General features: G+C 42.9%; 1 protein-coding gene across 1 annotated transcript; it reads left to right on the top strand.

Moving 5' to 3' along the window:
- The first annotated feature begins 2,414 nt into the window (after positions 1-2,414).
- Positions 2,415-26,160, top strand: LOC310962758 (uncharacterized protein). The gene is made up of 2 exons (XM_083935321.1): positions 2,415-2,536; positions 24,986-26,160. The coding sequence occupies exons 1-2, from the start codon at positions 2,497-2,499 to the stop codon at positions 26,083-26,085; spliced, it is 1,140 nt and encodes a 379-aa protein (XP_083791447.1). The 5' UTR covers positions 2,415-2,496; the 3' UTR covers positions 26,086-26,160.
- Positions 26,161-26,759: the final 599 nt, after the last annotated feature.

The raw sequence follows: 26,759 nt of genomic DNA, 5'->3' as shown, positions 1-26,759 counted from the left end.
AATGTTCTTCCTTTAGGATGACATAGCAGCTCTGCGGAGATGGTGGTGTGCACTGCTAGTGGAAAACCTGCATCTGGAGGGGTCTGTGTCTGTTTTTGTCTGTGTCATATTTTGACTATTTGTTTGTTCTACAGACATGGCAAAAGGTTTGCCCATTTTTCCAAGGAGGCAGAAAGCATGCTGAATGGTCTTCTTCCACCAGTCTTTAGACTAAAACGAAAGAGAGGTGAATTAAGGGTCCAATATTATGAATGTCTATGTATGGTAATCACCATAACTGATTGATTTCTAACAGTTTGACATTGTAAAAAATAAATACTTTCCCCAAAAGGTTTTTAATGTCCAGGAGGAGGTGACAAGCCAAGCGGAGGACAAAAATGGAAAGGTTTGAGACATTATTTGTTTAAGAAACTAATGTGTTTTTTTTTACAATTTTCAATAGTGGTAGTAATGTAAATTTTCATGACATTACTATAAGTTCATTATATTACAAATGTGGCCAACAGGAGCCAACACAGGATGATCACGTCATCAGGGAGCACAGTGACTTAAAGAGGCCATGCACAATCAACCTGGCTGAGTTGGTTAGTATGTGATTTAGTTAGTAGTATCAAGCATGCTATCTTGTCTCCCCAATTTATATCAAGCATTTACTAAACATAACTACATTTTAAAATGTTTACTTGTAGGACAATGGATCTAAGGGAGCATGAAAAGACTAGAGGTCAGTAAAAAGCCATCTAAGTATCTGGAATTAACTGCTCTTAGTATAATTTTAATATTTGCTTTATGAAATTACAGGAAATGGTAGAAGAGGCACAGGAGAAGCGGAAACAGCAGTGTTCAGTACTGATTTACTTCATAACAGGGAAGACTAAACTAAGACAACACCTTGAGGTATCTATATGGCCCTAAATTCATTAGCAGTTATGGCATTCATTGGATGTCCATCTTAAAGCATTTATCAGAAGATGATCAATGCCATGTCATTTTAAAGTGATGTTTATTTGCAGGCAATCACCACCGGCTATCTGCATTCGCTGTGGGAAGGAAAAAAGCAAACGGCCACCATCTGCTTTGATGACACGCAGCTTGATGAAGTGGTCTCTTTTCTTTTTGGACTCCTTAAAGACACACCAGGAGCGAGACAACCTATAGATTCTGTTGCCTTTGTCTTTAACGTGCTTTTGCCTGAGGTAAAATGTCAGATCCAGATTGGTAGAAACTGGTATATTGCCTTACCATACATGACTATTGGTGTTAAAGATTTGAACAGTGTAGATGTGAACCCAGTGCAGGACACCCCTGTGGCCTCCAGAAAGGAAGACACCTACATTCACTCCAGTGTGGACGTGGAGATCCAGAGACATGTGGAGAAGTTACCAGAAGGAGCAGCTATCTTCTTTGAATTCAAGCACTACAAACCTAAAGAGGTTCACCGGCACTAAATGTTTTGCCTTGGGCCCCATTGTCATGGAACTGTACAAGAAGCCCACAGACTCCAAGAGGAAGAAACTGCAGCTTCTAACAAAGAAACACACCTATCTCCATCTTCACAGCCACTGCCTTAAAAAAACAACACGCAAACCGCATCATGTTTTGATCCATCCTGCCGCAAAAAGTCCCAGAATTCTGTCCAGAATGGTTTCAGTGTGCCATAAAGACTTTTTTGATGTTTAATTATTACCATTTAAATAGATTAAATAAAAAAAGCTAGATCGGCTCCAGCCGATTTATAATTATTGGCAGTCACAGGACTGTTGTGCTAGTGGACTGACTAAGTATCGTCCTTTCCTACAGCCCACTATTTTGAAATTTCATGTCACCCTGTGATAAAGGGCTTTAAAATATTTGTTTATTAAAGTTGCATTTAATTTTCGTTTCCATTAAAACTTTGCAGATGTTTATCTTCACTAAAACATCCACATTGTAATATTTGATTTTAAATTTTATCTTTGTAATGTCACAATATTCAGGACTACATTAACTGTAAGATACACTAACTGTGTATAAGGACTGAGACCTGACTGAGGGGAACTGTATGTTCTTTTTCAAAAAAACGAAAACTTATTTTTTCAATAAAGTTAAAAAAAAAAGGTTTCCTTTAACTTGCTATGTTTTCTGCTTTTCCAAAAAAGTTTAAATAACCTATTAAAAAAAACGATTGTGTGACTTTGCATAAAGTAAAAAAAAACGATTGCGTGACTTTGCATAAAGTAAAAAAAAACTACATTTTCACTTCCGTCAAGCAAGGGGCTTTGTCAAGTGAGAGACCTCTGTCAAGTGAGGGGCTTGTACTCCGGGTCTGCAGCTGGATGCTATTGGAAGAAGAAGCAGTATGCCATTGCAGAAGAATAAAGAGGCTTTTATTATGACATTCGTTCCCGGAAGTGACATTTGATATTTGCCGACCTAAAGACTCGAGCAGTGAGCGGAGGGAAGCCATTAGTTGAATCAAAATAACGGCAAAAACCGACGATTCACCGACGGAATCAAATGGAGGTGGTTATAAAACCGGAAACGAAGCTGCGAGGAGGTTTGTTTTCTTTCTACTGCTCTGTTAATTATGCTAAGCTAACGTTAGCTACAGTATTCACACACATGCATCCTGTTAGCCGCAGCTAGCTCCTGAAGTTTCTTAGAGCATTTGTATTGATTCTCCAGGATTCATTAAGAGTCTTTACTGTAACTGATTTGATGTGTTTGTGAGTTAAATGAGCAATAAAAGCAGCTGTGAATGTTTCCACTTCAAGCCTGCAGGAGCTGTCAAAGATCCACTTAAAGTGGACTTACACTCATGTCACACCACTCATTCACTTACATGAGAATAACTTAGGTCCTGCATTTAAAATTTGAATAGTATCTAGATTGAGATACAAATAACTCTCTACATATAAATGTACTTTGCAAGCACATCATCTCTGTGTGTTCTCCTGTGACTGAACTGACAATCATGGTAGATAATTATCTTGGTCTAAACCAATAAGAGACAGAGTGTGGGCGGAACTTTGCCTCAGATTGGCTGTGATCACTGCTCTCCGTTGCGTGTATTTAAAATTTGCGAGCGGCAAAATATAAAAAAAACCCTGAGCGCCACAGCAGCGGAAGGTAAAGGAAAACAGACAAAACGAGGCAAAAATGAAGAGGGGCAGAGGTATTGAAACGTTTTTCACTAAACAGTCAAAGCCGACAACCACCTCTACTGCCACTCCTTCGGTTCCTGCTGAGATGCCAAGCCCCGGTCCTTCGGCGGCATCAGACGCAGAACCAGAGGAGACAACCGAATCAGAGCCCGGCCCTGAGACTCAGAGCAAGAAGGTCAAAACCTACTCTTTCAGGCAGGACTGGTTAAATCAGTTTCCCTGGTTAAGGTATGATAAAGGCCGTAATACAATGCACTGTGTTTACTGCCATGAGTGCGGTCAGAGTATGGCTGGTAATAGCGCATTTGTAAGCGGGTCAACAACGTTTCGTATCGAAACTTTAAAAAAACACAGCGTGTCCAAAAAACACACTACATGCCGGGATCGGTGTGTGGAGAAAGTTGCCCCTCTCCCAGCTGCATTTCAGCGGCAGGCAACAGCAATCAGGTCCTCTGAGGAATCAGAAATGATTATAAAATTTAATGTTGCATACAACATCGCCAAAGAGGAGCTGCCTTTCACTAAATTTAAATCCGAAATTATTCTGATGAAGAAGAACGGATTAAACGTCAACCCGACGTACAGCAATGATACTGCATGTGCCCAATTCATTGGGGTAATAGCTGACACCATCAAACAAAAGACAGCTGTGGATGTCGGAAACGCCACATACATGGCCTTCATGATTGACGGGGACACAGACGTATCTACAAAGGAGTGTGTGATTGTCTACAGCCGCATTTTGCGCAAAGGGAGACCAGTCAACATGTTAATTGGACATATCGAGGTGGAGCATGCACATGCACAAGGTATGTTTGAAGCCCAGACACATAACAGCATGAGAGATTATACATAACATAAATAAGTAAATAAATAAAATCTTAAGAAAATTGTATAGTCCTGGCTGTTAGCCTATTGAAAAAAGAGAAGTAAACTGATAAATAAAATATCACAGTTTCCCCTTTACAATCTATAGGCTGGTAACCTGCATTTTTTTTCCTTTAGGAATTTATGCTGCCACAAAGAAAGCTTTTGCTGCACTTGGGCATCAGTGTGGAGATTGGCTGGGGAAAACGGGGCAGAATATGTCTCCTTTAACGATTAGAACTTTTTATTTGAAAATGTTTTATTTTACTTGAAATGTTTGCACTTTAAGCACAAGCACTGTTTTATTTTGTAATGTTTTATTGTGCTTAATGTTTTGTCTTAATGTCAAGCACCTTATTTTTCTTATGTCAATGTCCCTCAAATAAAGACAAGGATTTCTCAATATCTTTATCTTGTTTGGAAATAATTCACGTTATATTAAAGTTATGGAGCCAGAAAGGTCTCCTTATGGCGTTAAAATTCGAGTGCACCTAAATTTTGTGCCAGTGCACCTAAAAAAAAAAAGTAAGGCGCACCAGTGCAACCAATTCAAAAAGTTAGTCTGGAGCCCTGGTGTATATAGATACAGTCAAGTTAAACCTGAGTTAATAATGGTCAGAATGATCACTTAACAAAATAAGAATTGAACAAGCATTTAGTGTAACATATTCTCACTAACAACATACATTTATGCAAGAGCATCAGCAACAGAAATATAATGAGTGAAAAGCACAGAATCAGCAGCTAACAGAATGATGTCATTAGGGCTGCAGCCAGCAAATCTTTTTGTAATCGAATATTCTACCGATTATGCGTAAAAATGTATTAGAATTTGCGTTATTAGAGAGAGAGAGAGAGAGAGAGAGAGAGAGAGAGAGAGAGAGAGAGAGAGAGAGAGAGAGAGAGAGAGAGAGAGAGAGAGAGAGAGAGAGAGAGAGAGAGAGAGAGAGAGAGAGAGAGAGAGAGAGAGAGAGAGAGAGAGAGAGAGAGAGAGAGAGAGAGAGAGAGAGAGAGAGAGAGAGAGAGAGAGAGAGAGAGAGAGAGAGAATATACTATGTATATATGTATATACTATGTATATATGTATATATATATTTAGAAAATAAATGATGATATATCAGGAAGAGCGAGTCGCTGTCTTCCTGTTTACCGTAACAACAAGCAACGAATAAAACTCCACTGACACATTTACTCAAACAAAACAATTAAGACTGATCAGGTAGGTAACGTTCTGTTTAACAATTATGAAAAGCTAAACATAGATGCATTCACGAAGACAGCTAACGCTACCCATTCCCTTCTTGCTGGTCCGTCACTACGGCAACCACCCTCTTTAAACCGGAACAGCGGTGCAGACAGCTGCACATTTGCTTACTGTTTTCAACATCGACAGCCACTACAGCAACTGCAGACGCATTCGCCAGTTAACAGGTCACTCCTTAAAACGGAACAGCACCGGTGAAGTGGCGTTAACAACGGGCTGCTTTGGGCTCAGCCGCTGAATTATCGATGTTGTGCTGTTGTGGTAGAACAGTTCTAATTCGCAGTGGACACATTGCACCTTTTTGGCTTCTTTTTTAAGTGTGAAATGATCCCAAACTTATTCTCTGCCTTTTCCAGATGTAGTGGTTTGCATCCACAAAAATGGTCAGTGTGGAACAATGATCCCTGTGCTGAACAGGCCGCATAATGCACGAGACAGAAATTAAACGAATAATCAAGGCAGAGATTTTACCTCAATTAATTTTTATAATCCAGTAACTCGAGTTACTCAAGAAATTGTTTCATCCCTAGATGTAATACCACTCTCTGACACACACACACGCACACACGCACACACACACACACGCACACACACACTTCATTCACATGTTCATTCACACGGATCAAACAAGACGGTGTAATAATGTAGGTAGGATTTCACACAGAATACCAGCATTTATAATTAAAAGAGGGTGTGTGTGAGGTATGGTGCCCCCCTGCGCCATGTACCAAACTGTGCGCACGGTTTACTTAATTTAGGGCACGGATTATTAAACTTGGCAGCCTGCGTCTACGAATATGACGTCAGGTACTTCTTTTCAACATTGCGACTACACCGCACGTTAATGAAAGGTGCATTTGACGTGACGACAACAATAAATGCAAGGTTTTAAAAGCAGTCAATGTACAATGCTAAACATAATATAGCATTCACTGTAAGGCTCCTTGTTAATATTGATAGCTGTGATGGAAATCATTCCCTCATTCACTCGCTCGGGCAGGGGAGCGAAAATGTTGCGATACTTGTGCGTGCACAAGAGTAGAAACGTGCACGCTCGTCAAGTAACACTTGACTTGTGCACAAAACCACGTCCACCTGACTTTTCTCATTCTTACAACTCTGTCACCCACAGTTTAAGAACCAAAACAGTTCCCTACAAACAATCACTCACTGTTAACATTATTATTTCCACCCTTATTATTTGTAAGCCAGTAAGTGTGCCAGTGCTGACGTGAAATCACGGAAGTTTAGCATTGCGCCGGTTCGCATAATCCAAAAGGGACTATGTCAGAAAATAAGATCTGTGACTCACGTTTATGAAACTTGCACATTTTGCTAAGTCAATTTTCACATACGGGTAGGACCGCTGAAAGTTATTTTGAACAGGGGGTGCTGTGAAAAATTTGTTTGCTTGTTTTTTTTTTTAAATAAAAAACCTGAGCCTATTGGCCTATTTAAAATACATTTTAAAAATAAATAGATTGAGATTCACTACTTTATTGTCATATACACTTCAGAGCACACAGCCAGGGTCTGTAACACACAGGTGTCATCAGTTCTCAGATGAGTATGTGCTATTAATTAAACTTCACAATAACGCTAGAACAATGCAATAGATTTGGTCAGCTGGCATGAACCTGAGTCACTGGACCATCTATGTTAATGCCACATGACTTTATTAGCTCCAAAATCATTTTACGCACATCACAAGGAAATAATATCTTACTATTTAAGCACGGTATGGAGCAGTTCTCAACATCCATTACGCAAAGAACACACGATCAAAATAACTCTCTCCATCCCCACCACCTCGCAAAAATACCGTAATTTCCGGACTATAAGCCGCTACTTTTTTCCCTCGTTCTGGTCCCTGCGGCGTATACAACGGTGCGGCTTTTCTACGGCTTACGGTAACCAGGGGCGCGCACTCCCGAGGATGCGCGAGACCGAGGCAGACATCTGGCGCCAGGTAACGAGAGCAAAACAAAGAGTAGGAGAGCTTCAGCGACAGTTTGCGCGAAGGAAGTGTTCATGCAAACACCCTCAACATGGAAAACAAACGGAGAAGTGCATATGATGCTGCTTTTAAGTTAAAGGCAATCGATCTGGCTGTCAAAGAAGGAAATAGAGCTGGTGCACGTACCCTTGACATCAATGAATGGCTGGTTATTTTGATAACGTAAACGGCCGCGGGACTGCACTTTTACTGCCGTGTTACAGACGAGCACTTTGTATTACTTTGCACCGTTGTATTATTTGTACTCTGCACGAATGCTGTTCGCCATGTCAAAGATGTGAAAGTTTGATTGAATGATTGAAAGATTTATTGTTAATAAATGGGGCGCTTTGCGTTCCCAAACAGTCATCTCTGTCCCGACAATCCCCTCCGTGGTAGCAGGAACCAATATATACTACGGTAATTACACATCAAAACGCCTGCGGTTTATAGTCCGGTGCGGCTTTTATATGGAGCAATCTGTATTTTCCCCTAAATTTAGCTGGTGAGGCTTATAGTCAGGTGCGCTTTATAGTCCGGAAATTACGGTACTATAGTGTGACATTAAACTGCATACATTGATACGAAAGTGTGCAGCGGCACCATGAACTTACTTTGAGCTTCAGGCAGGACGCCATGGTTACAGGTGAACAAATATCAAGGTGTGCTCTAGGGTTGTTGAGATAAAGTCTCTCATGAGGGGACGAATGTCCAGGGAGTTGACAATGTATGTGTGGGCATGCACACGAAAGGTGTGATTTTTTTTTTTTTTTTTTTTTTTCTCTGGGTCATGGTGCTGCTTACCCATGTCTTCGAAGACATGGGTACCCATGTCTTCAAAGGTGAATAAAGTGCCTGTGGCTAGGCACAGATATAGCTCGACTGTCTCTGAAAACATGGCTCTTGTTTGTGGCTGGAGCTTTGTCAAACATGATGCTACATCTGTGACACACTTCGGCCCTCTGTCCTTTGTGAGATCGGTAAGCTGCTTGGCGATGCATGGCCCAAGCATTTTGAACTGGAGTTCCAAGTGCCAAGACGGTGCCACAGAACGTGTGAATGTTTCATTGTTTCAACGCCGTGCAGGAAATGTGAAACTGGATGTTGGCTGGAGAGGCTCGTCTAATCCAATCACTCTAGGCTAGGTAGCCGGTGCTGGGGCTGGGCCTGCCAGTGCAACTGCAGGCAGAGGCGGACGGACAGTCTCCTCACTCCGGCTGCTTACCGTTGTCATGGTTGCGGTACTGGTGTTATTTTTCACTGGTGGTGTTTTTTTCAAAAAATCCGAAATACGTTTGTGCCATATTTCCTCCTCATTCTGTAGCCTGTAAATTTACCAGTCTGCTTCTGCCATGGATGTTTGCTGATGGAACGAGCGGGAAACCTCTTTACTCAGTTACCACGAGCCTGCCTGACGCTGACAAAGGAACTTCTGTGAATCTGTGTTGATATTTTAAAGACCTCAAAATAATAAAATTAAAATACATGTAATAGCCTACGTGTGTCAACATAATTTCCCAAAATATTCATACGGAATTTATAAATTGTGCAAAATATTTTTAATAATTAAAAAAAAAAAAGCACTACATTGATTTTCAATCAAGACTCCAGCAGACAATTTCAGTGAGGCGGCCGCCTAAAACTTTCAAATGCAGAATAACCCGTTATATAGTATTACTATATAGTAATATATAGTGTTATAACCTCTTTAAGTGCACTATATAGGGAATGACCAAACAAGATTTCGGACATTACACTGGAATTTAAAAAAAAAAATCGTTGCATCAGTTATCAGCGGATATATGTGATGGAAGCGTCCAGCATTATGTAAACAAACCAAACAAACAAAGCTTTTATCCCATTTTACAGTCTGTTTATAATACAAACCTGATCTTAGGAGGAATAAATTGTTGAAATTTCAATTATGTTAAAGTGTGGTTTTGTTAACAATGGTTGTGTCCCCTGATTGCAAGCTGTAATAGCCAACGGTTAATTTATTTAATTTATTTCACTATTTCACTTTATTGCTTTCATTTATTTAGTAAACCGTGTGCACGGTTTAGCAATCTGTTCCTTCAGTTTAATTTTTTATTTTTTTTGACTGACACAAGTGGGGCTCCGTAGTGAGCAGATCTACACCAGTAGTCAAACACTCGCAGTCGACCCGACTAAACTTGATTAAATCTGACGCCCTGAAGTAGCTTTAAGTCAAGAGAATAACAGAGACGGGCTGCAGCATCCATGTGTGTTTTTGAGAGAGAGAAGAGACAGTGGAGTATTTCAAACAATGTTTCTGTAAATTCTTAGGCTGATCTTCATCTCATGAACATCATCACTCATCCTTGTGTCATTCCATCCTGCCGGTGTTCCTATTCACACAACCGTCAGCTCGGGTACTCGAGTAATTGTTGTTGATGTCACTATTCGAGGAACAGTTTGCTATTCACGCTGTGTAGGCTGTAATAGAGTGAAGCTCTCTATGCCGATCCTGCTACACGGCGGAGAGGCGCTGCTGTTGCCTAGCAACAGTGGCATAGCATCAGTGACATTCTCTCTCACCATTTCGCAGCCCAAGCACAATGTCCAGCGTGAGGAGTGATGTCGGGAAATATTTAAAAAAAAAAAAAAAGGGATGATGACAATGTACAGTGTGAGATTTGCGACGTTAAACTTGCGTATCACAGAAAAACAAGCTCGATGCTGAACCACATGCGCTTAAAACACAAGGAAAGGACAACGGAGTCAAACAACCGTCAGCCTCCAATCACATCCTTTGCCACCTCAGTTAGCATACGCCATTGTGATGCTGGAAGAGCGGAGAAGATCAGCCGGCTGATAACAAAAATGGTGAATTGGGATATGCTGCAGTTAAGTTTGTGGAAGGCGAAGGCTTCTGCGAGCTAATGACTTTTAGCGAGGCGAGTACAAGCCCCCTTCAATGGCAACAAGGAAGGAGAAGATGTATCATGACAGAGCCGCAACATTGAGGGCTGATTTGGACCATGTCCGAAAAGTAGCTATAACGACAGACTCGTGGACAGCGCTCACAGCGTAGGCTTACATCACAGTCAGTACTCACTTCATTCTCAACTGGGAACTGAAAAGCGCTGTCTTACAGACACACAGCACTGATGAGCAGCACACGGCAGGAAACATAGCGGACCAGCCAAAAAAAAGCAGCTGTGGAGGAATGGGGTGTGTCGGGTAAAGTGTGTGCATGTATCCATGACAACGCCAGTAATATGGTTCTGGCCAACGGTGGTCTCCTTGAGTGGGAGTCGGTCCTGTGCTTGCACACACACACACTCCAGCTGGCTGTAAGTGATGGCTTTAAAGTAGCGAGTGTAAATCGACTCGTTGGCGCTTGTTGCAGACTTGTCTCATTTTCATCACAGCACGGTTACAACAGCAGCTCGGAGCAGAACCTGCCGAACCACAAGCTGATCCAGTACTGTCGCACAAGGTGGAACTTGGTCTATGAAATGCTGAGCGGCTGTTGGAACAGAGTTACGCCGTGTCAGCCACTCTGTCGGACAAAAACGCAACAAAGATTGCTGATGCAAGAACCCTTGAATTAACCGATGACAGCTGGCAGACATTTGAGGATATCTTGCCTACACTTCATTCTCAAGTGTGCAACAACAGCCATGTCCAGCGAATCCCATGTATGCATCTCCATGGTCACATCCAGCCTCCTCTCCCAGCATCTAAAGGTGCAAGATGGCGAATCAGCCAAAGTCACCAAATTTAAGACAATACTGGCCAACTCCCTGAGAAAGCATGTGTCCCCTGACAGCACAACCTACCATGGTATAACTATTTATTGTCGACCAAGGCCGTTATAGCTATTTAGATGCAACACTGTTAGTGGGCATCTGATTGCGTCTCATTATTGACTCGCCAGTTTCAAGCTACACATTTAGCTTTAAAAGCAACAATTTATTATTGACAGGCCAATTTCCCACGGCTCTGGATCCAAGGCATAAACAGCTCCTTTTCCTGGAGCCAGCCATTCGTGTGGCCGTCTGAGAGAGACTGACCGCGTTCAACAGCCTCCCAGAGCAGCCTATCACAGCTGGTGACGGTAATGTCCTGCCCCAAGCTAAAGCAAGTCAGCCGAAATCACCTTCCCATATATCAAGCGTGGCTGCACCAGTGGCGGCTGCTGGTCTTTCAAGGAGGGGAAGCTCATTTTTCCGGCCTACATCATAAATGTGTTTATTTATATGTAAATTCTACCCTTCGTTCCTTTTCAAGAAAATGATCTGTGACCTTGTCGTTCCAACTAGGCGTCTTTTCCAGGGACTTGACCTGTGTCCTCTCAATGGCCAGCAGTGCTAGGCTGCTTAAACGGCCTTGGCCCAGCTGGAGCTGCTGCACCAGGCTACTGTGAAGTGTGAGTGATCGTGACAGGGGGGAGAAGCTCCGCAGTTGCTGCTGCTCGTTGGGGAAAGAACATATGCAAGTTTTTTTGGAGCGTGCAAGGTTCAATTTTTATAGTTGCAACTGTACAAGGATTAATATTGTCAGATTTTTACTTATGTTTTTTTTATTAAGGCATTCCTTTTTAACCAGCTGCCGCTGGGTAGTAGGAACATGCTGACCCCTTTATATGATAAAAAAAAAAAAAAACAACACTGTTGCACTTATCGTCTCGCTCCCCGCAACGCTTTTGAAATCGCTTTAAAAGCACAAAACACCAAGCCCATCCTACTGTTCAGAGTGTAGATGAGACTAATAATCACTCAACGAAGGAGGAAAAGAGGACGTCTGATCAATTTAAAAAAAATATATCATAGTGCTGAAAAAGAAAGGGTTAAATTTGAGTACAACTTATGTATGTTCATGAAAAGAGAAGAGAGCATCTGTCTGCAGGTGACTCATATCAACAGGAACCTGTCTTAAATTTATATCTGGACGTTAAAGGCACCAAATGACTTGCTTTAAAGAATTCCATTAGTTTGTAACATGAAGAATAGTAAAAATATAATTTCCATGACGCTATCTAGTCAGAAAGTGAGCATCACGACATTGCTGTAAGCCGCATGAGTAAAAAAAAAACGGACCTCCTTTTTTTTTTTTAAAGCGAGTACACAAGTACTCGTTCATCGGGTAATGCGAGTATGCAAATATTGAAATTACTGAAAACGCCCATCCTTAGTGTCTACCTGTGTTGCTGGCTCAGAGGAGCAACATTCTATCAGACAGTAAGGTGTAATAAAGGTGCAACAACACAACAATGAACAAGCAGTGTGAACTTAAACCTTTGAACTAGAAAGAAAACAACACAGTCACAGTTAATTATAAACACTAACAATTTGTAACAACATGAAAGAATAAGCCTACATTCTCATGGATACACACTTGGAAAGAGAGCTGTCCATCAGAGATCACCTGGATGGCCATGTGCCAGCGGTCACATTAATCAAATTTTCTAGCGACTGGAAGCAGAGAGGTGAATTTGTATCAATAAAGTTTACAAAAGATCAAAAAAAAAAAGTCAATAGTAGGGCTGAAACAATTACTTATGTCACTTAAAGGCAAAAACTGCATTGAGGATTTGTTTGATTCCTATCTTGCATGTTTTGCGGTCTGTTCAGCACATTGTTCCGCAGGGACCGTTTTTGCAGATGCACACCACTACATTTGGATTTCAGTTGCTGGATGGCAGAGACTGAAGAAACAGAAAACAACCCGGAAAAGTCAGAGAATGTCCAAAGTTTGGGATCATTTCATACTTAAAAAGAAGCCAACAAGGTCCAATGTGTCCACCGCAAACTAGAACTGGGGTACCACAACAGCACATCAATGATTCAGCGTCTGAGCCGAGAGCATCTCGTTAACGCCACTTCACCGAGCGCCAGTGTTTCGGTTTAAAGAGTGATTCATTTATATATATATAATATATTTATTAATTTTTTTTTTTGCGGGCATGTCAGTTAGATCAATCGTCACACATTAAACCTGTGAATGTTCTCATTTGTCCAGGTCATTGTTATCCCCAAAATAATTTCAGTCAAAAGCAACTGGACTTGATTATTTGTCTAGGAAGAGACAAAGTTCCTAGACAAATAGAGTCCAGTTGCTTTTGACTGAAATTGCTTTGGGGGGGCATCACACATTATCTTAGTTAATGAGTTATCTTAACTCACACAATTCACATGTCCGAAAGGGAAAGCGCGAGAAGCAAAAGCTTATCTATTCCCGCCCTGTTACCACAGAATACCTTATCTGCGTCATACTATTTTTCTTATGACATTTGACAACATGATTCAACATCAGGTAATAATCCGTTGTTTTGTACGTTGCTTGTTGTTACGGTAAACAGAAAGAGAGTGAGTTAGTCTTTCTGATAATATCTATCTCTAAATCATTTTCTAAATAAATCTATTGAGTAAGTAAACACGAGTGTCACAAAGAATGTTATGTTCCTCTTTGAATTCGACATCCTGGTTGATCCAATAATGAAGTGCAAAAAACAGCAGTTCCCCAAGTGTACAGTTGGGGCAGGTTTCATAACAGAGCAATTTCTCCTTGACCCCCATGGTAAACAGACCGTTTTTCACAGCATTCTAGTCTGTATGTTTAGGTCATATCTCCATGACAACGAAAACTTATAAGTCACCTCATGGTGGCTGGAGGACGAACTTTCCTTGAGTTCAGAGGAAACAATTATAGAAAAATATGGTTTTGGAAGGTTGGTCTCTTTGATGTTCCCATTTATTGCAACAAAAAGGTTAAACTAACGGACAAATGACCATGTATGTGATGTGGATTTTAACAAACAAAAAGTTCGGACAAACGAGGGAGACGAAGAGAGACCCTGCCCGGAGGAAGCCTGGGGGCCCAGCTGGAGCCAGGCCCAGACGGAGGGCTCGCCTGCGAGCACCTGGTGGCCGGGTTTGCCACGGAGCCCGGCCGGGCACAGCCCGAAAAAGTGACGTGGCACCTCCCTCCTCTCCATCCTGTGGGCCCACCACTCGCAGGAGGAAGCACTTGGGTCGGGTGTGCTGCTGCACAGGTGGCAGTGAAGGTGAGGGGCCTCGACGGACCAGACACGGGCAGCAGAAGCTGGCTCTGGGGACGTGGAATGTCACCTCTCTGTCGGGGAAGGAGCCAGAGCTTGTGAGGGAGGTGGAACACTACCAGTTAGATCTGGTGGGGCTTACCTCCACACACAGTCTCGGTTCTGGAACCGTACCCCTGGATAGGGGTTGGACCCTTTTCTTCTCTGGAGTTGCCCAGGGTGTGAGGCGCCGGGCAGGTGTGGGGATACTCACAAACGCCTGCGAGTGGTAGGGGGGGAAACTCTGACTGTTGTTTGTGCATATGCACGGAACAGCAGTTCAGTGTATTCGGCCTTCTTGGAGACCCTGAATGGAGTCCTGCATGGGGCTCCAGTAGGGGACTCCATAGTTCTGCTGGAATATCAATACCCACGTGGGCAATGATGGAGACACCTGGAGAGGCGTGATTGGGAGGAACAGCCTCCCTGATCTAAATCCGAGTGGTCGTCAGTTATTAGACTTCTGTGCTAGTCATGGATTGTCTATAACTAACACCATGTTCGAACATAAGGATGCTCATAAGTGTACGTGGTACCAGAGCACCCTAGGCTAAAGGTCGATGATCGATCTTATGATCGTATCATCTGATCTGAAACCGTATGACTTGGACACTCAAGTGAAGAGAGGGGCAGAGCTGTCAACTGATCACGATCTGGTGATGAGTTGGGTCAGAGGATGGTGGAAGATTCTGGACAGACCAGGTTAGCCCAAATGAGTAGTGCAGGTGAACTGGGAACGTCTGGAGGAGGCCCCTGTCCGAGAGATCTTCAACTCACACCTCCGGCTGAGCTTTTCTGGCATCCCTGTGGAGGTTGGGGGCATTGAATCGGAGTGGGCAATGTTCAAAGCTTCCATTGCTGAAGCTGGAGCGGTGAGCTGTGGCCTCAAGGTCTTAGGTGCCTCAAGGGGCGGTAACCCTAAAACACCGTGGTGGACACCGGTGGTCAGGGAAGCTGTCCGACTGAAGAAGGAGGCCTTCCGGGATATGTTATCCCAGAAGACTCCGGAGGCAGTTGCAAGGTACCAACAGGCCAGAAGGGCTGCAGCCTCTGCTGTGTCAGAGGCAAAGCAGCGGGTGTGGGAGGAGTTTGGAGAAGTCATGGAGAAGGACTTTCGGTACCAAGGTGCTTCTGGAAAACCATTCAACATCTCAGGAGGGGGAAACAGGGAACCGTCCAAGCTGTTTACAGTAACGACGGGACGCTGGTGACCTCAGCTGATGAGGTAGTCGGGCAGTTGAAGGAGCACTTTGAGGAACTCCTTTATCCGACTAACCCGCCCTTTTTTGTAGAGGCAGAGCTGGAGGCTGATGGGGAATCATTGTCAATATCCCTGGCGGAAGTCACTGAGGTAGGGTTGGGCATCTCTGGCATGAGGCCAATGCGATACGCATCTCGATACACTGTCCCAAATCTGATACATTTAAGATACATATGGAGCACCTACCGATGCAATACGATACGATTCACAACTCAATCACGATGCACTGCGATTCAACAAAATCTGATTCAACAAAGTACGATTCGATGCGACACGATGCGACACGATTCACAACTCAATCATCATGCACTGCACAATTCAATGAGTTTGATTATTTATTAATCAAATAAAAGATCTCTCACAAACAAGTTCTGTATAAACATTACAACATGTTCATTATTAACAAAAACAATTAAATGCAAGATGAAGCTCAGCTTAGATGTGCTTAGCACTCTTTATGCTGCAGGTCAGCAAACTCACCAGTGAGTAAAGTAAGTAAAGAAAAAGAAAGAAAATAAATTACCCTCTCACAACGAGGTCTTCCATAGCTTTTTACAAAAGGAAACATGTAAACTAGATTCAGCATTCATATGCTGTTGTAAACAAACACCAGTGTCACTTTGAAACAGTCGTAACAGTAGCTTAGCTTATCTGTTGTGAGAATAAACAAACATTAGCAAATTATCTAATGAATCAAAAGAAAATGGTGTCAACAGAACATCTTGTGGCCATCCAGAATAGTGCACAACTGCACAACGGTCAGTCATTTAAGCCAGGTGTTCTACTCTCAGATTTTTCTTCAGGAATATGAGCTGATCAACATGATCAGGGTGAAGTAATCTGCGTTGTGCCCAACAATGTCACCTGCAGTGCTAAACACTCTTTCAGATGGCACGCTTGTTGCTGGAATGGACGGGTAACTTTTTGCCAGAGCTGAAAGCAGTGGAAGGTCAACTTGTTTTTTCCACCACTGCAAAACATCCCCACCCAGACATAAAGAGCCCCTCTCTTGGTACCGTGGGTCCAAGACATGGAGAAGTCGTTTGAAGCCTTCGTTCTCAGTAACACTGTAAGGCTGGATATCTTTACAAATAAAGAAGGCTATAGCGCCATTTATTGTCTTTGCACGAGCGGAGCTGTTAGCCAGCGGAGCATGGAAAAAGTTTTCAATGTGTCGCTCACCGCTTTTGGACGTAGTCGCCGCATCTGACTCCACGGCGGGGGATGCCGGGTTACTGGCGGAGGCCAGAGGTCACACCGTGCCGTCGCTTCAGGTGACTAATGAGGTTTGTGGTGCTCCCTGTGTGCACGGCACATTTTGCAAATTGCATCTGACTTGACAAGTTCTCCTTTTTCTTTCTAAAATCCGTAGTATTGCCAAACTTTGGATTTATGGTTGACAGGTGAGGAGATTTTCTCGGCCTCCGCCATGTTTGTTTTGAATAGCATGCGCACGTCCATCAAAACGTCCCAGGCGCATAGTATAGTATACATCCGCGGTGCACGTTAACGTAACATAGATTCTGTTTAGTCAGAGTAAAAATGTCCAAAAATAACATCTTATTTGGTTCGTTAAATGTACAAAAAAATGCAGAAACCACTCAATGATTAAAATATCGAATTTTACCGATGCAAACTTTTAATAATCGATGCATCTCGATTTTTTTTCCAAAATTGCATCTATTCACAGCTGTTCTACCAATGCACTCGCATCTCACCTGCACGTGTCCGTGTATCGATGCGTATCGGTTAATCTCCCCATCCCTACACTGAGGTAGTCAAACAACTCCACAGTGGCAAAGCCCCAGGGATTGATGAGATTCTCCCCGAAATGCTGAAAGCTTTGAGTTTGGAGGGGCTCTCTTGGTTGACACTACTTTTCAGCATTGCGTGGAAGTCTGGGACAGTGCCAAGGGAGTGGCAGACTGGGGTGGTGGTTCCTCTGTTTAAAAAGGGGGACCAGAGGGTGTGTGCCAATAACTGGGGTATCACACTACTCAGCCTCCCTGATAAAGTCTACTCCAAGGTGCTGGAAAGGAGGGTTCGTCTTATAGTCGAACCTCAGATTGAAGAGGAACAATGTGGATTCCGTCCTGGACGTGGAACAACAGACCAGCTCTTCATTCTCGCGAGGAGGGGACCTGGGAGTATGCCCATCCAGTCCACATGTGTTTTGTGGATCTGGAGAAGGCATATGACCGGGTCCCTCGGGAGATACTGTGGGAGTATGGGGTGAGGAGGTCACTTCTGTGGGCCATCCAATCTCTGTACACCCAAAGCGAGATCTGTGTCCGAATCCTCGGCAGTAAATCAGATTCGTTCCCGGTGGGGGTGTGCCTCCGCCAGGGGTGCGCTTTCACCAATCCTGTTCGTGATTTTCATGGAAAGGATATCGAGCCGTAGTCGTGGTGGGGAGGGGTTGCAGTTTGGTGGGCTGAGGATCTCGTCTCTGCTTTTTGCAGATGATGTGGTCCTAATGGCAGCATCGGTCAGTGACCTTCAGCACTCACTGGATCGGTTCGCAGCTAAGTGTGAAACGGCTGGGATGAGGATCAGCACCTCTAAATCTGAGGCCATGGCGCTCAGCAGGAAACCGGTGGATTGCTTACTCCAGGTAGGGAATGAGTCCTTACCCCAAGTGAAGGAGTTCAAGTACCTCGGGATCATGTTCATGAGTGAAGGGACGATGGAGCGTGAGTTTAGCCGGAGAATCTGACCAGCGGGGGCGGTATTGCAGTCGCTCTACCGCACCGTTGTGACGAAAAGAGAGCTGAGCCGGAATGCAATGCTCTCGATCTACCGGTCAATCCTCTTTCCTACCCTCCCCTATGGTCATGAAAGCTGGGTCATGACCGAATTAACAAGGTCGCGGGTACAAGCGGCCGAAATGGGTTATCTCAGGAGGGTGGGCGGAGTCTCCCTTAGAGATATGGTGAGAAGTTCAGCCATCCGTGAAGAACTCTGAGCAGAGCCGCTGCTCCTTTGCGTTGAAAGGAGCCAGTTGAGGTGGTTTGGGCATCTAGTAAGGATGCCCCCTGGGCGCCTCCCTAGTGAGGTGTTCCAGGCACGTCCAGCTGGGAGGAGGCCTCGGGGAAGACCCAGGACTAGGTCAGAGATTATATCTCCACACTGGCCTGGGAACGCCTCGGGATCCCCCAGTTAGAGCTGGTTAATGTGGCCCGGGAAAGGGAAGTATGGGGTCCCCTGCTAAAGCTGCTGCCCCCGCGACCTGACCCCGGATATACGGATAAAGATGAGATGAAGATGACAAGTTCCTGGCTTTCCCCTGGCTGTTGGTAAGAACTGTGTGCAGCCACCACCATCCAACTCAAACTAATCAACACTCATTTCAGGCAGCTGGGCCGCTGCTGGTATTCAAACAAACAAAAGAAAAAGGTACTGCACCCTTGTGGTCAAAATAAACCTTGCACAAGACACAAACTAAAAATACTACAGTATTTGTTACTAAAAGAATATATACGATATTTTTGGGGATTTTGCCGATAGCGATAATTGACGATCTTTCGTTCTAGAAAAACAGGTCTTATTTACATTAACACTGAAATTACCAGTGAAGTACCGAGATCAAGCAGTGCAAGTATGTGAACCATTTTAAAGTGGCTAATATTATTTACTTTCTAAAATATTGCACAAACTATCATGAGAGCATTTTAAACTGACTCTTTGTGTTTTTTCTCATGGCACTGTTTGTTCACTCGTGTTTAACTTCAGCTATACATGCAGCTATGTTAGCTTGGTTTGTTGTATTTGTGAAGCGTGAACCAACTAGGCGTGCTCATGCAGTGGATGTGTGGTCTGTTACAAAGGCGTGTTTTGATTGGTTTTTGCTAAATTATATTGCCATACTTGATATTGTATTTTCACAAATCATTAAAACAACAACTAAGATACTATCATGGATAATATATATCGTGCACCCCTGATGTGGATGTGTATAGGGTGTAAGGTTGTCAAAAAATAGATACTCTGAAAACAATCAATACTAAAATTAGTATTGGATTTAGATACTAACTTGCAAAAGTATTGATAATTTTGCCATCAACAGAGCAGCCTCCACCTCCTCCAGTTGACCCGTAACGTTACCCAGCAGCTCTGGGGACAGCTACAGCTTGTCTCTCTGAGCACATGAACGCTCGTTCATCTCGTTAAAAACACTGAGCTGACTGAACACAGCTTGTGCTGCTGGAGGATCTTCGCTACCAGTTTTAGAAGAAAATCAACAAAGCAAAAGTGCTGTTTGAAAGTCTTTAGCAAAAGAGGCTATCAAGCAGGGAAAGGCTAAGAATGTAAACAAGTGGCTTGCGGCTCATAATAAACAGTAACGTTAACTGCAGAGCTAAGCACCTAACATCATCAGTCTTGTCCGTATAATGTTAAGTGACGTTAATTTAACAGGATGACACAACTTCTACCATCTACCAGCAATGAGACAGAAACAGTGGCAGCTGCTATACCAACTCTATTTAATCAGCAACGATAATATGGAGCCAAGTCAGCAGAAAAAAAGAGGATAAACAGGACTGTATCGCAGGGCATATAGAGACCAACAGAGACAGACATCCATTCACACCTACGGGCAGTTTTTTAGAGTCATCAATAAACCTAACATGTGCATGTCTTTGGACTGTGGGCGGAAACCGTAGAACCCAGAGAAAACCCCCGCAGACTCGGGGAGAACATGCAAACTCCACACAGAAGGGCCCTAGCCGGGATTCGAACCAGGAACCCTCTTGCTGTGAGATGACAGTGCTGACCACCACATCACCGTGTCGTCCCTTAATCTTTTATTATTTAAAAAAATATACTGTATGTGTTCAGTTTAACTTTTACAAAGAAAAGGAATTGTGCACTGTTTTGCACTTTATACCTCAGAAATAATCTTTGAAAAAGAAAAGAGAGTAGCCTATGTATTTTATAAATGTTATTACTTTTTGTTAAAAACATTGTACTGTGAACTCAATATCGTGTATGGAATGGAATCCAATGGGAATGAGTCAGTTTATCCTTCCATCATTACTGATCAGTCTCCTTAAACTTTGTTTAATAACAGGCTTCTGGTCCAGCTGCAGTATTGTTATCGTTGTTACTGTTACTGTTGTCAGGCACCTGGGGTCCGTTTCACAAAGCAGGTTCAAAAAACTCTGAGTCTAACCCTGAACTCTGAGTTGATCTACTCTGATATAGGAAACTCTGAGTTCCATTCCAGAACAGCAGATTTGCGTTAGGTTGATTTAACTCAGAGTAGTTTGACCTGGAGTTAAGCGCGTGCACCACAAGTAAAAAAAGACAGCATCAATGGAGCCCTGATTCGACGAGTCACAATAGCAACGGGGAAGCGGAGCGCTACGCAGCCACTGGAATTGGAAATATTAATGCGCTCATACGGAGAGTTTGAGCATGTTTGAGCCGAAAGTGTAACACTGCTGCAGCAGCAAAAGACAGTGAGACGCGTGGGAGAACATTGCTGCTCGGGTCAGTGCGTAAGTTTAAACGTAGTGGCTGTGGCTGTTTTATATGTTGTATAAACAACTCCCTTTTGCAAAAAAACGCAACGCAACACACAATATCTGCTGTGATATGAAACGGTACCGCTCAAAAAGAGAATTGCTTGGAAATGCAAGAACATCTATAATCAATAGTCTGATAATCATCTCCCGACGAATATTTAATTCTCTGCGCAGTAATGCTGCACCTTCATCCACGGGATCGTTATCAAAAGGACATGCCATGGTAGTAAAATAGTTGCCACCTAATACAACTTCTAATGTAGGCCTACTGAATGATTTTTGCAATGATTTTCTGAAAAAACAGACGACAAAACTATACTACGCCAAAACTCGCCCGCTGACTGAATGAATGAGGAAATCAAACACTGTGTGTTGCTGAAAGAGGGCTGAGACAGAGAGAAACTCAAGGTTGTCCTGGTCGGGACCAGGTTAGTTTCAGAGAGCATGTTACCATGGTAACTGACCGAGAGGTTAAGTTACCTCTCTTTGTGAAACAGGCTAGAGTTACCCCTCTGTCTCTGGTTTGAGTTGCCTCCCTTTGTGAAACGGAAAACTCAGAGTTTCCCTCATTTCAGGGTTAACAGACTCAGAGTTTTCACTAAACCTGCTTTGTGAAACGGGCCCCTGGACTGGTTAAAGATTGTCCAAACAAACACGATAATAGAGCAAAAGAAAAGGTCTGTCATTTCAGTTATGGTTCCAAAAAGATATTTTGGTCAAATAAAAAGGTATTTCTGCCGATCAAAGGGACTGGGTGGCATTAATGTGTCACACATAAATATAAGTATAGCCTAATAGATGTCTTAATCATGTAAATGTCCGCCCCATCGCGCTATAAACTTCAAATGGGATCATGATTATTTAGTTTAAAAAAAGACACATCTTTATATACAGACATATAGTAATGTACATTGCATCCGGAAAGTATTCACAGCGTTTCACTTTTTTCACATTTTATTACGTTACAGCCTTATTCCATATTGTATTAAATGAATCTCTGTCCTCAAAACTCTACACATAATGCCCCATTATGACCACGTGAAAATTTATTAAAATTAAAAAACAAATAAATCATATTTACATAAGTATTCACAGCCTTTGCTTAATACTGTGTAGAACCACCGTTGGCAGCCTCTACAGCCTCAAATCTTTTTGAATATGATGCCACAAGCTTGTCACACCTCTCTTTAGGCAGTTTTGCAGTACCTCTCAAGCTCTATCAGGTTGGATTGGAGACGTCTGTGCACAGCCGTTTTCAGATCCCTCCAGAGATGTTCAATCAGATTCAAGTCTGGGCTCTGGCTGGGCCACTCCAGGACATTCACAGAGTGGTCCTGAAGCCACTCCTTTGAGATCTTGGCTGTGTGCTTGGGGTCGTTGTCCTGCTGAGAAATGAATCATCGCCCTAGTCTGAGGTCAAGAGCACTCTGGAGCAGGTTTTCATCCAGGATGTCTCTTTACATTGCTGCATTCATCTTTCCCTCTATCCTTAGTAGTCTGCCAGTTCCTGCTGCTGAAAAACATCCCCATAGCATGATGCTGCCACCACCATGCTTGACTGTAGGGATGGTATTGGCCTTGTGATGAGCAGTGCCTGGTTTCCTCCAAACATGACGCCTGGCATTCACTCCAAAGAGTTCAATCTTTGTCTCATCAGACCAGATAATTTTGTTTCTCATGGTCTGAGAGTCCTTCAGGTGCCTTTTGGCAAATTCCAGACGGGCTGCCTTGTGCCTTTTACTAAGGAGTGGCTTTCGCCTGGCCACTCTGCCATACAGGCCTGATTGGTGGATTGCTGCTGAGATGGTTGTCCTTCTGCAAGATGCTCCTCTCTCCACGGAGGAACACTTGAGCTCTGACAGAGTGACCATCGGGTTCTTGGTCACTTCCTTGACCAACGCCCTTCTCCCCCGATTGCTCAATTTAGACGACCGGCCAGCTCTAGGAAGAGTCCTGGTGGTTCCAAACTTTTACGAATGATGGAGGCCATTGTGCTCATTGGGACATTCAAAGCAGCAGATATTTTTCTGTATCCTTCCCCAGATTTGTACCTCAAGACAATTTTGTCTCTGAGGTCTACAGACAATTCCTTTGACTTCATGCTTGGTGTTTGCGCTCTGACATGCAGTCAACTGTGGGACCTTATATAGACAGGTGTGTGCCTTTCCAAATCATGTCCAATCAACTGGATTTACCACAGGTGGACTCCATTTAAGCTGTAGAAACATCTCAAGGATGATCAGTGGAAACAGGATGCACCTGAGCTCAATTTTGAGCTTCATGGTAAAGGCTGTGAATACTTACGTAAATGTGATTTCTTTGTTTTTTAATTTTAATACATTTTCAAAACTCTCAAGTGGTTATAATGGGGCATTATGTGTAGAATTTTGATGATAGAGATTAATTTAATACAATTTGGAATAAGGCTGTAACGTAATAAAATGTGGAAAAAGTGAAAAGCTGTGAATACTTTCCGGATGCACTATATATTTGCAGATACAAGCAGTACACATATCTGTTGTCAGAGTCTGTACAGGGGAGAGGTCAGAGCCCCTGCCCCTCAAAAAGTCTCCTTACGGCCCTGCACTACACATTGCTACCTGGTCTGTGGGAAACACTGATGTTACCTATCTGATCCGTCTTCATATTTTGTTTGAGGAAATGTGTCATGTTGCTTTTTTTCACGGTAAACACTAAAATGAAAGTATTTCCTCCCTTTGTCTGAAGACCACAGTAGCATTGTGGCTTCAGTAGAATGATGCAAACTCTGCCTCACACGTAAAAAACTTCCATACACGACTCTTGGGGCCTTTTTTATCGACGAGTCGGGGCGAAGTGATTACTGTAGTTCACTTTCACATGGGGTTTATGTCGTGTGAGTTCCACTTCTTCGTGACCTCATATACTGCCCCGTTTGTTCTGGAAGAGACACAGCACCGACAAATAGGCATAATTATTTTTTTTTAGAATCGAAAGGTATCGCGAGTATCGGTTCTCGTGACATCCCTAGTATCAACTGGGTCTACAAGTCTATTTACCGTTTAACTTTGAAATTCTAATCGTGATCGGTTGTAATCGTGACAACCCTCATGATGTGTTGTGATAAATAAACAGCAGACAAATTGGTGTCAGCATGGTGGTGAGAGTTAGCGCTCCAGGATGCTGGGCCTTTTCTTTCCCAAGGCGCACCGGGCCCAGGTTCTCCAGATCAGGCTGCATCAGCTGACACCTTAGACAAAGTAATATATAGGGTAAGAGGAGACAACACAGCTAGCAGGGAAGTCACATATTCAACATTGAATCCTATCGCACAGCATTGTTTTGTATTAAAATGTATTTTCCCTGAATAGTAAGGTAGCCCATTTATGTAGATACCTATTAGATTGTCTCATAAGGGAGAGATGCACAAAGTGCAGTTACTCTCATGGCCACATGGTGCCATTGTTAATGCACGTTTCATATGTTTCTTCATATATTTGCAGAAGGTATTGCAAACAAAAAGTGCTACTTAATTTATTTGTGATATTCAACAGAAAACCTGGTGAAATGAATATTTATAACTATCATCATTTTGGTCACAATAACTGTGATCATAGTCTCATCTCTACTTAGCAGCATATGCGTGCGTGCGTGCGTGCCTGCATGCGTGGTGGGGGCAGTTTTAGCCAAATTTGATCCACAGAGCAACGAACAACTTTTGTAATTTACTTAAATATTTAAAAAATATTTTTGGGTGTTAAAATAGGTGTTTCTGAGGATATCATGAAGCCTTGTTCCGATACAAAAAAATGGGCAAATTTGACCCTAACACAATATCTACATGCATGCTCACATTAATGGCTGTTTGACTGTGTTTTCAGCTTTACCTTCAGATGTCCAGAAAGTGATTGTTGGTGAAGAACATCAGCAGGAGTGGAGCTCCAGTCTGGACCAGGAGGACCCAGCGCCCCCATACATTAAAGAGGAACAGGAGGAACTCTTGGTCAGTCAGGAGAAAGAGCAGCTTCAAGGGCTGGATGAGGCTGATATCAAGATCCCATTCACTCCTGTCCCTGTGAAGAGTGAAGAAGATGATGAAGAGAATTCTCAGTCCTCACAGGTTCATCAAAGAAATACTCAACAGATGGAAACAGAATCTGATGGAGAGGACTGTGGAGGACCAGAACCAGCAAGAAACTCAGATCTGCATACACATTTACAACCAGATACTGATGAAAAGACTGGAGACTCTTCGGAACTGGATACTGATGACAGTGATGATTGGAAGGAGACAAAAGAACACCAGTCAGGTTTAAACTCTCTGAATAAAGAAGTTCCTGTCAGTGATCCAAGATGTAGTGCTATAGAGAAACCATTTAGCTGCTCTGAGTGTGGGAAAAGATTTGGCCGCAATGGAAATGTGAAGAGACATATGAGAACTCATACAGGAGAAAAACCCTTCAGCTGTTCAGGATGCGGGAAAAGATTTGGGGACAAGGGGAATCTAAAAAAACACATGAAAATTCATACAGAAGATAAACCCTTCAGTTGCCCTGAGTGTGGTAAAAGTTACATTCAAAGGGGAGATTTGCAAAGACACTCCAGGACTCATACAGGTGAGAAACCATTCAGGTGCAAAGTGTGTGGTAAAAGTTTCATTGAAAAAAGGGATCGGAAGAGACACTTAAGAACTCATACAGGAGAGAAACCCTTCCTGTGTGCAGAGTGTGGGAAAAGATTTGGCCACAAAGGAAATCTCAAGAGTCACTTGAAAATTCATACAGGAGAGAAACCATTCAGTTGCTCAGTGTGTGATAAAAGTTTCATTGAAGGAAGAGATCTGAAGAGACACCTTAGAACTCATACGGGAGTGAAACCATTCAGTTGCTCAGTGTGTGGTAAAGGTTTCATTCAAAGTGGACGTCTGAAGAGACACTTCAGAACTCATACAGAAGTGAATCAACTCTGTTGCATAAAGTGAGGAGAGGTATTTGGCTACAAATTAAATCTGAAGAGACAAGAAAACCCACACAAAAGAAACCCTTCAGCTACAGTGTTTATAACAAAATGTTTAGCTGCACTTATGTTATTCATTATGTAGTTGGTTACTGTGACCACGTCTGACATGGGTTGTTGGGAAAGAGTGGGATTAATGTTTTATTTTTTTGTTCCTGTCCCGCTGAGTCTTGGCCAGGTTTCCAACCTGTTCAGCAGTATACTGTGATCCAACTTGTCAAAGGCAGCACTGAGATCCAACAGGACCACAACTGACAGCTTGCCTGAGTCTGTTTTCAACCTTATGTAATTTAACACTCTAATAAGAGCTGTTTCTGTACTATGGTGAGGTCAGAAGCCTCACTGAAATTTGTCAAAAAGTTCACTGGAGTTCAAGAAGTTGCTGAGTTGATTAAAAACCACTTTCTCAACAATCTTGGCTATAAAGGGAAGATTTGAGACGGGTCTGTAGTTGGTTAAAACAGTAGTATCCAACCTTCTCTTTTATAAGAGTTGCTTCATGGCAGCTACTTTTAGGGGTTTAGGAAACAGTTGATTTAGTCCTTAGTAATTTTAGGGATTGCATCTTTGTATTATTTCGCTGATTTGTGTGTATATTTAGCCCTATATATTGGATTTTTCTGTGGAGGAGAGTTCTGT

Source organism: Echiichthys vipera (assembly GCF_963691815.1).
Source record: "Echiichthys vipera genome assembly, chromosome: 20".
NCBI lineage: Eukaryota > Metazoa > Chordata > Actinopteri > Perciformes > Trachinidae > Echiichthys > Echiichthys vipera.
The sequence above is the reverse complement of the archived record's forward strand: the minus strand, read 5'-3'. Positions and strand labels throughout refer to the sequence as shown.